The sequence below is a fragment of the Pleurodeles waltl genome, chromosome 12 (assembly GCF_031143425.1).
Source record: "Pleurodeles waltl isolate 20211129_DDA chromosome 12, aPleWal1.hap1.20221129, whole genome shotgun sequence".
Lineage (NCBI taxonomy): Eukaryota > Metazoa > Chordata > Amphibia > Caudata > Salamandridae > Pleurodeles > Pleurodeles waltl.
In genome coordinates, this window is record NC_090451.1 from 510,645,732 (window position 1) to 510,662,478 (window position 16,747).

The window sequence follows — 16,747 nt, forward strand, 5'->3', positions numbered from 1 at the left end:
TATCCAAAGTGAGCAGATAAACCAATCTGAGGTAAGTTAGAAAGTAGACTAGTGGGAGTGATACAGGCTCAGTGTGATAGCCAATGACTATTTACAAGCCTAACTCAAACAAGAATAGTCTTTCTATAGGAGGAAAACGCAAGTACTGCCTAATTGCAGGGTTTTAGAAACAGATACTCACCAGTTCTTGCATGCTTTTTTCTTTGTATTGCTTCCTTCTCCGCATGAAGTACTACGAAGGGAAGAAGGATCAGGTCTTTTCAAATCCTCTGGGTCTAACAGCTCATCAGAGTCCAAGAGGTCCTTAGAAGGAAGGAAAGAGACCAGGGACAACACTGGATCAGCAAATGAATCATTCATACACCAGGACACACACAAATTAGAGTGTGATCAAAGATATATACTTTAATTCAAAGAGAACACTAATGTAAGAAATGTTAATATCCTAAGAAGATGTGAAAAATGTATTTACTTACTAGTTGTCCTGGTCCTGCATCATAGGCATCTTCACTGAAATCAAACACTGGAATAACGCTGCCCTGCCTGCGGGGACCCCAGAGCTCCTCTTTATATTTTTACAATCCATTTTAAATATCCATAGGCTGTTGATTTCCATCTGATTTCATAATGAAGTGCACCCTATGACAGGCTATTAGAGGCTCAATTTCTTTTTCTGGGAGAATATAATTACCCAGAACACGAATTCCAAGCCGGCATTGCAGCATTATATGCGCAGAAAGGTGAAAATATATGAATAAAAGAAAACTAACAGGGGAAAATGTGTGCTATCCCTGTAAGAATCTAAGACGCTTCTCTACCCACCGTGTACTCTACTGGCAGTTACCTCAGAGAGCCAGTTCTTTTTTTACAGTTCTACATACAGTGAACTGTAGTTGGTATTCGCTTCCCAAAGCCCACCAACAGTAGGCAAGGATGCAGGTGTTTATGTCTTCAGTGAAGATACCTACAATGCAGAACCAGGACAGCAAGCAAGAAACAGATTCTTCTGCATCATAGGCTCTTCACTGATAGTCATAAACATTAGAAAAGAATAGCAAACGTATCCAAGCTTTTACACGTGGCTGTTGGAAGATAATTATTTTTCCTCTGTCTGTTACCAACTGACGATTCCTATCAGAGTGTCTGTGAAATTAACTAGGTAAAATACAAAATACACTGTTCTATCTAAAGAGATTCTTTAGAGTTTATTGGTCTGTTTTTTCATTTTTCTTGCATGTTCAGATCCAAGAAATAATGATTAGGGAATCTGTCAAGTAACTTCCAAGTAGCTGCTGGACATTTGTCAGCATTGGGCACATTTCTGAGCCAAGCTGTAGTAACTGCTTTTCCTCAGGTATAGTGTGCTCTAGGTTTACCTGGTAACATTTGTTTTGCTAACCGGTAGCACAGTGTGATACAAGAAACTACCTACCTATAGAATGTTTGGATGTGGCCATTCCTTGCATTATTGGGCCATAATTACCAAATAGTTGTGATGTTTTACTCAAATTCTTCATTTGTCTAGGTAGAAACTTAAACCCCTTTTAATGTCTAAAGAGTGCAGGAAACACACTGCAGGCGCTGAATGGCTGGGAACAAATCTAGGCAGAATAACAGAGTGATTAATATGGAAATCTGAATCTACGTTAAGGAAGAATGAGGGATGGGTTGTCATTACTACTCTGTTAGTGTGGAAAATAGTAAATGGTTCCATTGCTGATGATGCTTGCAGTTTGCTTAATCTCATAGCTGAGGTAATGCCTATTGAAATGCCCTTTTCCATGAGAAATGCTGCAATGTAGTCTTGTGTACTGGTTCGAAAGATGAACCCACCAATTTGGAAAGCACAGTATATAACTCCCAAGGTGGAGAAGGATAGCTACTTGCAGGAAAGACTTTTTTCAATGCTTCCAAAAAAACTTTGATAACTGCTACTTTGAAAAATGATAAACAGCTTAGAGCTTTTCTGTATGCTATGACAGGTGTCAAATTAACTTTTACTGATAAAAACTGAAGCTTATGCTGAATCAACTGTAACAAATAGGGGAAAATCAAGTCTCCTTGACATGTTACTCGGTTGTGTTCTGCTGACACCAAAAACAGGGCATAACGTCCTTCTTAAGGGATGTTTTGCCTCCTTCAAGATCTCCATTTAGGCTGATGGTAAATTTGGTTATCCATATTGTCCGAACTCAGGAGACATGCAACATAACTGAACGATACAACATCACTTGTAGGATTTTACCCTGGAGGTCTGGCTTGCATAGCAGCCTTTTGTGTGTTTTCATGGACATTTGTAATAAGCCAGGTTACAACCACTTTCCTGGCCAATCTGGGGCTATCAGTATCATTTTCGATGGGAGAATTCAAAGTTTCAGTATCATCACTGGCATTAATGGGATCAGTGGAAAACCGGAGAGTAAGGGTCTTGAGCATTCAATCAAAAGGGCATTCCCTAAAGATCCCTGTTCTGGAATTCTGGATGTGACGTCTGCATTTTTTGTTTTCTACTGTTGCAAAGAGGTCTAGTTAAGGAATTCGGCCTCTCAGCTCAAAATAATATTAATGTATGTGGTACGAGTTTGCTCCTCTATTTCACTAGTAGATTTTGATTAGAGTTTAACATATATATTTGACATATATCTCACATGCTGGTATGATTTTTCACTTTTTGACTACTATACTGCCACTGTGAGATACTTTAGGTACGCTCCCCATTCTGTAAGGGAAGCATCCATTATTAATAACTGAAACAGAAGATGCTACTGAAATGGAGTTGCAAATCCTTATTTTTGCAACGCCATGGGAGAAATTGACTTGCAGAGATAAAGTTATGTTAGTGTTCCAAGCACTGCTGGAGAGGTCTCATATGCAACCCTGCACTTGGAACAATGTATATACAGGACGCTATCGATCATAGAAGTGTGGTTACCTTTCTCGCAGTTAGTCGAAGGGTGGATACGGGACATGACACTTATCCCTGATAGCTGAAACTCTCTCCTCTGAAGGTGTCCAGCTCTGCCCCTAGAAAAGATAGTGTCTGAACTGTTGTTTATATTGATTTTTTGTTGTTTATCTGCAGACCAAAATTTCTTCAACAATGTAATGGCAATTAGGTAGTCATGTATTACTTTCTCTTGGCTGTGAGCTTTCTGCAGCCAGTCATCTAAGTGGAAACAACTGTATATTTCTTTTATTATCAGATGAGCCACTATTACAGACGTGTATTTTGAAAATGTGAGAGAAGCAGACTTTAGGTCGAAAGATAGTCAAGTGTATTGATATTCTTTGTTTCCTACTAGAAAATAAAGACTTTTTTCTGTGAGGGCGATCAATAGGAATGCACACATCCATGCTTTTTACTTTGATAAAGGTACATTTGATGAAGGGCTAAAATGTGAAATGTTTCTTGTTTGATAAATCTGCTCCTACAGCTGAAGTCTAGTTTGGGCCTGAAATCTCTTTTTGGTCCTTGTAGAGGCATGGATTTTTGTAGGTTCACCCTCCTTTTTTGCCCCCACTTGTTGATGACTTTAGTTACTGGTGTAATGTCTGCACTCTGGGACACTGACATCCATTGCCCAGTGTATGTGCTTGGACTCTTAAAAGTGTTAAGGTTTAATTTATTGAGACCTAACTGGACCTTACTGTAAATGGTGGCATTATTACTTGAAGTCTCACAACTCCATTAACTAGGAACCCAGTTACCTATAGCCATTTTTCAATATGAGAAAATATCTGAAATATGCTCCTAGACAATTCTGGCCCAAAGGAACTGGTTCTATAGCTCCTTTCTTTAACAGGAATTAAGTCCCTTTCCTGAACACAGATAGCTGAAGCTTTGCAGTAGGTTTTGGTAGGATCAAATGAAGAATGGTTTTGAAACATAGAACATAGCCATTATCTACTATATTTAGCACCCATTTGTCTTTTGTAAGGACACATTGATTTCAACTGGGTTGTTCTCAGTTTAGAGGTTCTGCATTGGTATGGGTACCTCTAGCCTGGAGGATACAGTGTTGTTCCTGCTGTTAAATGCAACACCAGCTAGGGGCTTTAACACTATGCTGATAAAACCTACGACTCTTGGATATGTATTATGGTCAAAATAATTTTTCCATTCTTCGAGACAAACTGCTTTTAATGTTTCTGCTTCATTTTCTTCCTTTAACAACTCTTTCTCTGTTAGCTGATCAAACAGTAATTTTCCAGAAAATGGCAGGTTCCTAGGGCCATATGTACGAACACATTTTCCCATTAACACAGAATGGGAAAAACCCTTTGGTACACCTGGCCCCTAATCTTTAGTTGAGCCCATGGTTTAAGAGTTGTTAGACGTAGCCATGAAGATCTTCTTATGGATATTCCATGACACTAACATTTTGTTGACGCATCTTACTATAATCCATTTGACAGTGCTTTGGTATGTTGTCAATAAAGGAGCACATTCCTTCACAAAGTTTTGCTACTGATCAAGGGGGGTAGCAGCACTTGCAGTTATAAGGTGTTAGGCAGCTATTTTACATTCCTTTCGTCGACCCGCATCAAGGTGCTTACTTTCATGCTCTGAAGGAGCTTTTGTCTATGGAACTGATGCATGTCATTTCCGCACATGGATTACAATAACAGCAAAAAGTAGGGACATGCTCAACTGCTTTATATTCCTTTAGCAACCTTTGAGTTACCGCTTTATCTGTCGCAGGTGTTAAAGATTTTTCCTAGGCTGTCTCAAATAGACAAGATACTAATAGCAAAGGAAAGGAGGCTTAGGACTTGCTTTATTTTGCGAGGTCTCAAGTATTACTAATACAGTCGGCTAGTGAGTTTTAAAGAGGGTTACTTAACTAAAAGGCCCCTTTAAGACCTCTTGAGTAGAGAGATGTTGTCAAATGGAGAGGCTCTAGATGCCATTAGAGGTGTTGAAGTATAGGATGTAGAACCCGAATGTTGTAGAGTGTAACAGCTCTTGAGGAAGATCGGTGTGTTTTTCTTTTTTCTGGAGTATAGGATTGGAAGGGAGGAGTTTGTTTCTCCTTCCTTAGTGGTGACACTGATGTTGGTCTTGACATCAACCTTAGTGATAAGTTTAAAGGCTACAGGAAGTACTTGCAGCAGATCGTCAAAAGGTACGAAAGGCTTTCGTAACCTACACGGCAAAGGATGACAATCGGGTGTAATTGGATGTAAGACAGTAGCATAGACAAAGATTTTATTCTCTTTTCAGGCATGACTGTAAAAGAGGAGGTTGTGAATCTTTGAGAAATCCATACTTTGGTTTCCCCGCGATGATAGCTGCGGTGAATGTAAAGAAGGTGAAGATTGTAATGGGGCTACGGACATCTACAGTCTTTGTCTTTAAGGTGAAAACAGTCATGTTGAACAGTGTGAGGCTTTCAAATTTACTCTCAAAGGTTCCTCCCTCACCATTGACTGGCACCTGTGTAAACATTGCTTGGCTGCGTTTCTTCAAAGGCGCTCTTACCTCACTCTCCTATCACATCATTTATGTATCATCAAGCCCTCTTCTGAAGGAAAACAAGTTGGGGCTGATGGTTAGACATTGAACCGGAATGATGTTGAGAGTTGTATCGTCAATGTCTTGACAGTGTAGATTTTTCCTTATATCTCCCTTTCCAAGAGTCTTTGACACCAACAGGGTGTTTTTCTGAGTAGGCATGAGAAGATGATCTTCAAATCTTACCTTTGTCATCTGTTCTTCTTCTGTTCTATCTTCCTTGAGGCCCCTCAGCCTGATACCTTCTCAGTCTTTGAGAGTTTATTTAGTCAACTTTTTACAGACTTTGCAGTCTTTTTACCACACAATCCTTTGGCGGACAAACCACGCAGACCTTGTGGGGGGTCTGATACAACATTTGTTGCCACATGAAGGACACTTTTCAAAAAGAGAAGGCATTTTGTAGAGAATTTTTCTCAGTAATATGATTATTTTATGTTACTCAACAGATCAGGTTTCAAGATGCCTAGTGAAGCTTAAAAAGCAATGAAATATATTGATTTTAATGAAAGACACTGAGGTCTCAAAACCTCACATTCTCTGAAGGTCCTGCTAACATGAGCCAGAAGAGAGAAGTGGCTCTCTGAGGTAACTGCCAGTGGGGTGCACTGTGGGTACAGACGTCCCTTAGATTCTTAAAGGGACATAACACTGTTTCTCTATTTACAATGGAGCCTATCACTCAGCACTTTCTTTTTCTTTTCTGCATACATTTTCACCTTTCTGAACATATAATGCTGCAACAAAGGCTTGCAACTGGTATTCAGATGCATTATGTTCTCCCAGAAAAAAAACCTGAACATTTGATAGGCTATCACAGGGTGTACCTCTTCATGAAATCAGATGCACATAAACACCCTGTGGAGACGTATAATGGATTGTAAACATATAAAGACGTGCTCTGAGGCTCACACAGGTAGTGCAAGATTATTCTCGTGTTTATGACCATCAAGATCCTAAGATGAGGAAAATATGTAGCATATTGACAAAAACTATTGGTCAGATTTAGAAATTAAATTCAGGTAACTGTTTACAATGGTTTATGGATCTGCAAAGAAGGGAAAAATATATTTTGTCTAATTCAGTCTACAAGATAAGGGTCGCTTACCACTTCCTCGTCATTCATGTCATTGGCAGAGAGCGTCCAAAGTTTTGCAGCTGCAGCATCCACAGCAGGCTTTGCTACAGGCAGATACCAGAGGGAGACAGAAAGAGGCAGTTACACATTACAGCCTAGTGCGCAACAGAACTTGATTTCACATTCTTTGGAAAGCAGAGAAGTTACAAGCAAAATAGAAAACTGAGAAGGAAGTTAGAAGATAAAGACACAAAGAAAAACAAAGCAAATTAAAGTAGCATTGATAAAGGATAAGCATACAGAGGAAACCTAGTACTGAGTGAAATAACTGAAGGAGAGATAAGGTGGAGGTGGGCAAACGCAAACTACACTGCAATAACAGAATGCACCCCTCAACTTTAAAATTAAATTTAACATGCAATTATTTGTTTACGAAAACATCTTAATAAGTCACCAGCCATGTCAAACACAATACTATCAAATGCAGACTTTCATCAATTCACAATGTACATTAGTGATAAGTATGCTAGGTGTCTTTTTTAATAGACTGAAGAGTCTTCAATGATTTGTAGCAAACTTTCAAACTAGGTCGGTGGTGTTCAAAACCCAATTAAACAAAGAAATTGTAGTACAAACGTCCAAAGGTAATATGGCTATGTTCTTACTAAATCCCTTCGTTCGGGACCTAGCTAGGTTATATGTAACAGTTATTCAGCCTTGGTATCCCTTTTATAGTCCCACACTTATTTGAATAATCAAACAACTAAGGAAAGCTGCCAGAAAGTGCTGGGATTTAAGGATTTATTTTTTACCAGTGAACTCTGAGATTACTGAGCCTAAGTAGACAACAGGTTTAGTTTACTTCAGTAACAGGACAAGATGCTAAGCAGTGGCAGAGCTAATCGGTCTGATGTGACCTTTTGGCTTTTTCATTTCTTCTTTTGCTAACTATTGTTGAGTAAACCGTCGGATCTTCCTTAAGCTAAATAAAAAAATGCACTGACAAATATAAAACACTGACTAAAAGCAAAAATATTTTTGGTCTCCAAAGGTGTGCACTGCCTAAGCAGTCCCTGCTGTGAAGAGAATTACTTTATGTTTATGTGCTCTTGTGAAAGAGCAGAACGCTGTTATTTCGAGTGAAATTTGCCAAAGGCTGAGACCGGGCTGGCCCACTCCACCCCCCATGCTATATTCTTTAGTGGGCAGAAGTAAATGTGAGTGCCACAATCATCGATAAATGGATATGTAGTGCTGGCTGATATGTATGTATTGCATTCACTTCTAATACAAACTAAGGGCCAGATGTAGGGAAGGAATTGCAACTCGCAAACGGCAAAAACTGCCGTTTGCGAGTTGCAAATCACATTTTCCTATGCAGAAATGCATTCTGCGAGTCGGACCGACTCGCAAAATGCATTTCAGAATCGCAAATAGGAAGGGGTGTTCCCTTCCTATTTGCGATTCCTAGTGGTATGCAACACCATTTGCGACCGCATATGCGGTCGCAAATGGTGTTGCAGTTACCATCCACTTCAAGTGGATGGTAACCCACTCGCAAATTGGAAGGGGTCCCCATGGGACCCCTTCCAGTTTGTGACTGGACCCAGAAACATTTTTTCAGGGCAGGGAGTGGTCCAAGGGACCACTCCCTGCCCTGAAAAAATACCGAAACTAAAGGTTTCGTTTTTTTTTTTTAAGTGCAGCTCGTTTTCCTTTAAGGAAAACGGGCTACACTTAAAAAAAATAAAAAAACTGCTTTATTTAAAGCAGTCACGAACACGGAGGTCTGCTGACTACAGCAGGCCTCCATGTTTGCGAGTGCCCATAGTCGGTATGGGGCCGCAATTTGCGACCCACCTCATGAATATTCATGAGGTGGGTCATTGCGACCCCATACTTGACTTGCAGACGGTGTCTGAGACACCGTTCTGCATAACATTTTGCGACTTGCAAACAGCGAGTCGCAATGACTCGCTATTTGCAAGTCGCAAAATGTTATTTTGCTACATCTGGCCCTAAATGTCTTGCCAAACATTGTCTTAAGAGGCAAGCAACGCATTTTCAAGCAGGTTCGGCTTTAAGACACAAAGGAAGGAGGAACACGGCTACATGTTTTAGGTTACTTTTTCTGCAATATGCCACCTTCTGTAGTCTTACCTTAGACACGGCAGCCAGCAGACACAATAATTAGTATTAATGGTTTCTACAGCTCTTATTTCTATGGCGCTTGATTGTCGTGCAGTTTTTTCAAAAACAGAAGTCATTGTCAAAGTAGCTGCAACTGCAATGGCAGCTTTGCACTCTGAGTCATGACTCTACTTTTACAAGGCCATTTTTGTTTTGTTTTTATTTGAAACAATTTTAAGATTCAGGCCCCACACAAAACAAATGGAGGAAGACGTACAAAAACTTAAAAAAACACAAAAAAAAAAAAAAAACACTGCATGTCTTGCAAATGTCGTAAAAACGTCAGCATACCATTTCATTTTATGCAGCCCATAAAATATTTCAAGTTATTAAGTTAATAAGAGAGAGCAGGAACTAGAACATGCACGAGCTCCCACACATTCTAAATGAATGTTATGCTTTTGTATACAAAATTACAATTTAATAGACAACCTTCATTCAGGTTACAAGTTAAGGTAACATTTACTAACAGGTGTGTAGGTCAACTGTTTACATTTGAAGCATGTTCACAAGGTTAATAAATAGGCCCTTATTCAGGCTTTGGTCAGCAGGCTGCTAAGTGGCCAAGGCTGCACAGACACTGCCTCTGCCACAACCCGAACAGCCACATTTTGGGTTTCCTGTCAGGTCAACAGGACTGACTGCTACACGTGAGGGCCCTGAAAATGCTAGCTTGTCTGACATGCTATGGCAGCCAGTCTGCATTGTTTTCATTTTCCAATTTTACAAAGTAAAGTCTTACAAGCACGGATTTTCTATAAACAAAAATTGTGATATCAACTAAGTGCAGAGAATATTTTTCCCAAAAAGTGTGCAGGGGACAAGATTTTTTTTTCTGGTCTAGTACACCATATTAGGCATAGTGGTCGCAGACAGGAGGAAAAAGCTGATGGCAAGACACTGGAAGCCCCAAACTATACCGGGAGTGGGATGAGCAGTATTTGTGATGCCATGTCAGCCAGTGGGAAAGCACCAAAAAAAAGGACATAGCGCTTCCCAGACTTCTGAATGAGGTACAGGAACTGAAAGGTTGGCGTGTGGAGAATTTGCTAAGTTTTAAAGAATCCACCATGCCCACCAAACTGTAAATGAGGCCCCTGATACCTTCCAAGCAAATCTTATACCTGATGTTATTCTAGATCTCTTCCCAGAACGTTTCAAACATTTACGTATTAAAAGAGATCCAGAAATACATCACCATCTCGATATTTAGAAAACACAACCATCTGCTAGAGGGGTGACTATGCTTCTACAGATGGAGAATCACATGTGCCTGGAACAATGCGACTAGCATATTTCACAAGAGCAAACCGATTTCAGAAGACTAGACTCAATGTAGTGTGATAAAACTAGAGATTACTTTCAGACACTACTTTAAACTGTAATTAACATCAAATGAAAGTCAGAATCTGATCAACTTTCAGCAGAAGTAATTACAAGCAAGAATTGTGGGGGAAAGCAGGGTCAACGAAAATAGCGGACAACTAACACGGAAAACGTGGAGAAACATTGAAAGTATACATAAAATACCTCAAAAAACAATAAAGCCAAATATCTCTGCGCAAGTTACTGGTCTTTGTTTATGTTTTTTTTTTAAAGATATTCACGCACATCACATTTTCATCCTGAAATTTAACTACACTTGTGCCTTTTTTTCTCACCGTCCAGAGTCTTACAAAACTCGTATACTGATTACGCCCACGTTCATTCAGACTAAAGCAATTGACTTGCAGAGTTTTCCTTTTTTTTTTTTTTAAGAACTAACTAGACGTTTCTTCAAAAAAGAGTTAACTATATATATATCTACAAAACATGACTCGCATTAAATTAAGAAGTACATCTATGAAACAAACGAGTGCGCGCATACACAACACTCACGTACACTTGTGCGCATGTTTTATTTCAAACGGGCGTGTAGGGAGGTACTTTAAACAAAGGTCACACCTGATAGATAGCCTGTGCAACACTGAAGTTTTTAGTGAGGCAGAAGTCATTGTTCAGACATAGTATATAGGTTGTGCGGCTGCAGGGATGCGTACTAACAGTGACATGGAAAAGGTTGCAGAGGCCTGTGACGAGCGCTCTGTATCGGGGATTAATAGGAGTGAGGGTCGGGTGAAAACCAGCCCACAGCCACAAGCTAGCAAAGGGATTTTACATAACAACAGAACGCTGTTTCGGGTTAACTTCCACCCTCCAACACGGTGGCCGAGATCAACCTAACAAGGATTGGCAAAGCCAATAGGTCTCGCCTACACATGAGCTATTGGCTTGGCAATGTGTTTTTGCCATGTTGTACACCAGTGTGGCTGCTGTTTGGCATGGCTAAAAGTTGCTGATGTGGTGAGTCAACGAGTGAAGCGGGGAATAGCGTTGTAGAGTGGATATGATAGAGTAGAGTAGTGGAGTACAGGGAGAAGAGTGTTGTAGAGTTGAGAAGAGAGGAGTGGAGTTCAGTGGCAGAGAGAGTCGCAGAGTGCAAAGCCCTAGAGTGGAGTGGTGTACAGTGAAGAGGGATGGAGTGGGTGGGAGTAGATTGAGGTAGTTTGGAGTAGAGTGGGGTGGATTGGGGTAGAGTGGGGTGGATTGGGGTAGAGTGGGGTGGATTGGAGTGGGTGGCCTAGATGGGTTGGAGTGGAGTGGGGTGCAATGGATTGGATTGGGGTAGATTGGATTGCATTGGGGTGGAGGGATTGAATTGGATTGATAGGACTATGGTAAGGTGGTCTGGATAAGGGTGAAGTGGATTGATATGTGGGTGGATGGCTTGGAGTGGGGTGAACTGGGGTGGGGTGGAATGGGTGGACTGGAGAGTGGTGGATCAGACTGTGGTGAATTGGACTAGAGTGTGGTGTGTTACAGTGGGGTGGGGTGGAAAAGAGTGGGGTGGGCTGGATGGAGGAGACTGGGGTGGACTGGAAAGGGGTGGGTGGATTGGACTGGTGCAGAGTAGGGTGGGTTGGAGTAGACTGGAGTGTGGTGGATTGGAATGGAGTGAACTGGAGTGGGAAGGACTGGATGGGGAGGAGTGGAGTGGACTGGAACTGGGTGGGGTGCATTGAGGTGGGTGGACTGAATTGGAGGGGGTGAATTGGATTGGTCAGGGTGGACTGAACTGGAGTGGATTGGATTGCAGTGGGGTGGACTGGATGTGAATGGATTTGACTTGGTGGATTTGGATGAACTGGATTGGAGTGGTTTGGAGTGGAGTGGGATGGATTGGATTGTGGTAGATTGGACTGGAGTAGTGTGGATTAGATTGGTGTGAGGTGGATTGGACTGGAGTGGAGTAGATTGGATTGGGCTATACTGGATTGGTGTGGATTGGAGTGGGGTGAAATGGAGTGGAGTGGGTGGACTGGACTGGGGTGAGGTGTACTGGAGTGGGGCAGATTCTTTTGCATTGGAGAGGGCAGAATGGAGTGGGCAGACTGTTTTGATTGGAGTGGGACAGATGTTGTTGGATTGTAGTGTGGCAGGTTGTTTTGGAATGAAGGGGGTAGTAGTGGGCTGGAGTGGGGCAGATTGTCTTGGATTAGAGTGGGGCACATTGCTTTGGATTACAGTGGAGCAAATTGTTTAGTTTTATAGTGAAGCAGATTGTTTTGGACTGGGGCAGATTATTTTGGATAGGAGTGAGGTGGATTTGATTGGAGTGGAATGGAGTGGGGAGGTGGACTGAATTGGATAAGATTGGATAGGGGTGGAATGGAGTGGGGCAGACTGTTTTGGATTGAAGTGGGTTGGATTGGAGTAGGGTGGATTGTAGTCAGGCAGATTGTTTTGGATCTGAGAGGGTCGGAGCGAATAGGAGTTGGGCAGATCGATTTGGACTGGGGAAGATTTGAAGGGGCAGATTGTTGTGGATTAGAGTGGGCAGCTTGCTTTAGACTGGAGTGGGGCAGATTGGGTTGAGAGACTGGAGTGGGGCCGATTGGAGTGGGGCAGATTGGAGGAGGAGGATTGTTTTCGATTGGAGTGGGCAGTCACTGGAGTGGATGGGAGTGGGGCAGATTCTTTTGGATTGGAGAAGGCAGACTAGAGTGGGCAGAATGTTTTGACTGGAGTGGGGCAGACGGGAGTGGGATAGATTGTTTTAGATTGGAGTGGGGAAGAATTTGTTGTATTGGAGTAGGGCGAGTTGCTTTGGAATGAAGTGGGGCAGATTGTTTTAGATTAGAGTGGGGCAGACTGTTTTGGATTACAGTGGAGCAGATTGTTTTGGATTACAGTGAAGCAGATTGTTTTGGATAAGAGTGGGTTGGATTGTCGTGGATTAGATTGGAGTGTGATGGAGTAGTGTGGATTGGGTTGTTGTGGACTGAATTGGATTGGAGTGGGTTGGATTGGGGTGGATTGGAGTGGGGTGGTTTGCTGTGGGGAAGATTGTTTTAGATTGGAGTGAGTTGGAGTAGCGTAGAGTGGATTGTAGTCGTGCAGACTGTTTTGGATTTGTGTGGGTCGGAGAGGACTGAAGTTTGGCAGATTGTTTTAGAATTGAGTGGGGCAGATCGCTTTGGATTGGAGTGGGGCAGATCGCTTTGGATTGGAGTGGGGCAGAATGTTTTGGCTTGGAGTGGGAAAGAATGTTTTGGCTTGGAGTGGGGCAGATTGGATTAAGGCAGGTTGTTTAGGATTGGAGTGGGGAAGACTGCAGTGCAGGAGATTGGTTTGGAGTGGGGAGTATTGTTTTGGATTGGAGTGGGACAGATTGGAGAGGGGAAGATTGTTTTGGACTGGAGTGGGGCAGGTGGTTTTCGATTGGAGTGGGTCAGACTGGGGTGCAGCAGACTGGTTTGGATTGAAGTGGGGCAGATTGGGACTAGAGTGGAGTAGACGGTTTGGAATTGGAGTGGGGCAGACTGTTTCTGGTTGGAGTGAAGCAGGTTGTTTTGGATTGGAGTGTGGCAGATCGGGAGTGGAGCATACTGTTTGGGATTGGAGAGGGGCAGACCGGAGTGGGGCAGGTCGTTTTGGATTTGCGTGGGGCATATTGGAATGAGACAGATTGGAGAGGGGCAGATTGTTTTGGATAGGAGTGAGGCAGATTGTTTTGGATTGGAGTGGGGCAGGATGTTTTGGATTGGAGTGGAGCAGACTGGATTGCGGCACATTGGTTTGGACTGGAGTGGGCAGACTGGAGTAGGGCAGATTGTTTTGGATTGAGGAGGCAGATTGGAGCGGTCAGAGTATTGGATTGAAGTGGGGCAGATTGTTTTGGATTGAACAGGGGAAGATTTTTTAGACTGGAGTGGGGCAGATTGTTTTAGATTGGAGCGGGGCTGACTGGAGTGGAGCAGTTTGGGACTAGAGTGAAGCAGACAGACTTAAGTGGGGGCAGAATGCTTTTGATTGGAGTGGGGGGCTGGAGTGGGGCAGATTGTATTTGGGCAGACTGTTTTGGATTCAAGTGAGTCGGAGTGGAATGGATTAGAGTGGGTCAGATCATTTTGGACTGGTGTGGGGCAGATCGTTTTTGGACTGTAGTGGGACAGGTTGGAGTGGGGCGCAATGTTTTGGACTGGAGTGGGCAGATAGTTTTGGATTGGAGTCGGCAGATTGCTTTGGTCTGAAGTGGGAAAGACTGGAATGGAGAAGATTCTTTTGGATTGGAGTATGACAGACTAGAGTGGGGCAGATTGTTTTGGAGTGGGGCAGGTTGTTTAGGAATGGAGTGGGGCAGGTTGCTTTGGATTGAGGTGGGGCACATTGTTTGGGATTGAAGTGGGGCAGATTGTTTTGGGCTGGAAGAGGTAGACTGGGGTGATGTGGAATGAATTGGTTTGGGGTAGATTGAAGTGGGCCAGATTGTAGTCTGGGAGACTGGAGTGGGGCAGATTGTTTTAGAGTGGAGTGGGTCTGAGTGGAGCGGACTGACTTGAGCAGATTGTTTTGGATTGGAGCGGGGCAGACTGGAGTGGGGCAGATAGTTTTGGATTTGCGTGGTGCAGATTGGAATAAGACAGGTTGGAGAGGGGTAGATTGTTTTGGATTGGAGTGGGGCAGTTGGGACTGGAGTGGAGCGGAATGTTTGGAATTGGAGTGGGGAAGATCTCTTTGGATTGGAATGGGGCAGACTGTTTTCGGTTGGAGTGAGGCAGGGTTATTTGGATTGGAGTGAGACAGATCGGGACTGGAATGGAGCATACTGTTTGGGATTGGAGTGGGGCAGATAGTTTTGGATTTGCGTGGTGCAGATTGGAATAAGACAGATTGGAGAGGAGCAGGTTGTTTTGGACTGGAGAGTAGAGGAGCAGACTGGAGTGCGGCAGATTGATTTGGATTGGAGTGGGTAGACTGGAGTGGGGCAGATTGTATTGGATTGAAGTGGGGCAGATTGTTTTGGATTGAACTGGGGAAGAATTTTTAGACTGGACTGGGGCAGATTGTTTTAGTTTGGAGTGGGGCAGACTGCAGTGGGGCAGTTTGGTACTAGAGTGGAGCAGACTGTTTGGGATTGGACTAGAGCAGAATGCTTTTGATTGGAGTGGGGGGCTGGAGTGGGGCAGATTGTATTTGGGCAGACTGGAGTGGGGCAGATGAACGAGTTACTTACCTTCGGTAACGACTTTTCTGGTGGATACATTAGCTACCTGTGGATTCCTCACCTCATGAATACTCCCATGGCGCCAGCATTCTACGGAAATCTTCTTACTAGTCTCTGCACGTCGACGAGGACGTCACTGTCTCGCACGCGACGCCGTCTGACGTCATACAGGCAATAAGAGGTCCTCGACGACGTGCGGACGTCAGTACCAATCATTTTTTACGTGCATGAGAACAACCAGGCAGTGCAATGAAAGAACAAAGCAACATCCATTATATTGTAAAAATACACCACATTGTATGAATAACTGTAAATCTTTTTATGTACATATATATATATATATATATATAAAACTCTCTCTTTTAAAATATATACACACACCAAGTATATACATAAAGATATATACACATATACCCATATATATATAAATATATTATATATATATACACATCTATTGCACCCTCAAAGACCAAGAGGAGCACACTCAAGGATTACTTGGCAAGACCATAAAGGCAACGGGGAGGCGGGTGGGACCGTGAGGAATCCACAGGTAGCTAATGTATCCACCAGAAAAGTCGTTACCGAAGGTAAGTAACTCGTTCTTCTGATGGATACAACTACCTGTGGATTCCTCACCTCATGAATAGAGTCCCAAAGCAGTACCACGCCCGGCGGTGGGTGCCTAAATGGTCAAACCAAGAAATCCTGCAGCACTGACCGTGCAAAATGGCCGTCCCTTCTAACCTCAGAATCTAAACAGTAATGTTTTGCAAAAGTGTGAAGGGACGACCAAGTTGCGGCCTTGCAGATGTCGACCACAGGAACACCTCTGGCTAAGGCCGAAGTGGCCGACTTAGCTCTGGTGGAATGAGCTCTAATGCCCTCAGGAGGATCCTTCTTTGCCAAAGAGTAACATATTTTAATGCAAAGAACAACCCACCTGGATAGTGTTCTCTTGTGGACTGCCTTTCCTCTCCTCTTGCCCACGTATCCAATAAACAGCTGATCCTCCAGCCTGAAATCCTTTGTTCTATCGATAAAGAAGCTCAACGCTCTCTTTGGGTCCAGACGGTGCAGTCTTTCTTCCTCTTTGGAAGGATGAGGCGGAGGATAGAACGTGGACAAAGTAATTGCCTGAGCCAAATGGAAGGGTGAAACAACCTTCGGGAGGAAAGCAGCCTTGGTCCTCAACACCACCTTATCCCCATAAAAAGTTGTATAAGGGGGTTTTACTGATAAGGCCTGCAACTCACTCACTCTCCTTGCTGATGTTATAGCTATCAGGAAGACTGTTTTTAAAACCAAATACCTCAAGGGGCAAGAATGCATAGGTTCAAAAGGGGACCCCATAAGGAAAGTCAGGACTAAGGACAAATCCCATTGCGGCATAACGAATGGCTTTGGAGGATATTGATTT

At 42.9% G+C, this 16,747-nt stretch overlaps 1 protein-coding gene across 3 annotated transcripts in view; it reads right to left on the reverse strand.

Moving 5' to 3' along the window:
• Window positions 1-16,747, reverse strand: part of CIAPIN1 (cytokine induced apoptosis inhibitor 1) — a 135,966-nt gene that overhangs the window by 10,056 nt on the left and 109,163 nt on the right. For all 3 annotated transcript variants that reach the window (XM_069217322.1, XM_069217320.1, XM_069217321.1), the window contains exons 6-7: window positions 6,624-6,697; window positions 182-303 (exon numbers count right to left, since the gene is read on the reverse strand). In XM_069217322.1, the coding sequence (XP_069073423.1) occupies window positions 182-303; window positions 6,624-6,697 (196 nt within the window). The remainder of the gene's footprint in view (window positions 1-181; window positions 304-6,623; window positions 6,698-16,747) is intronic.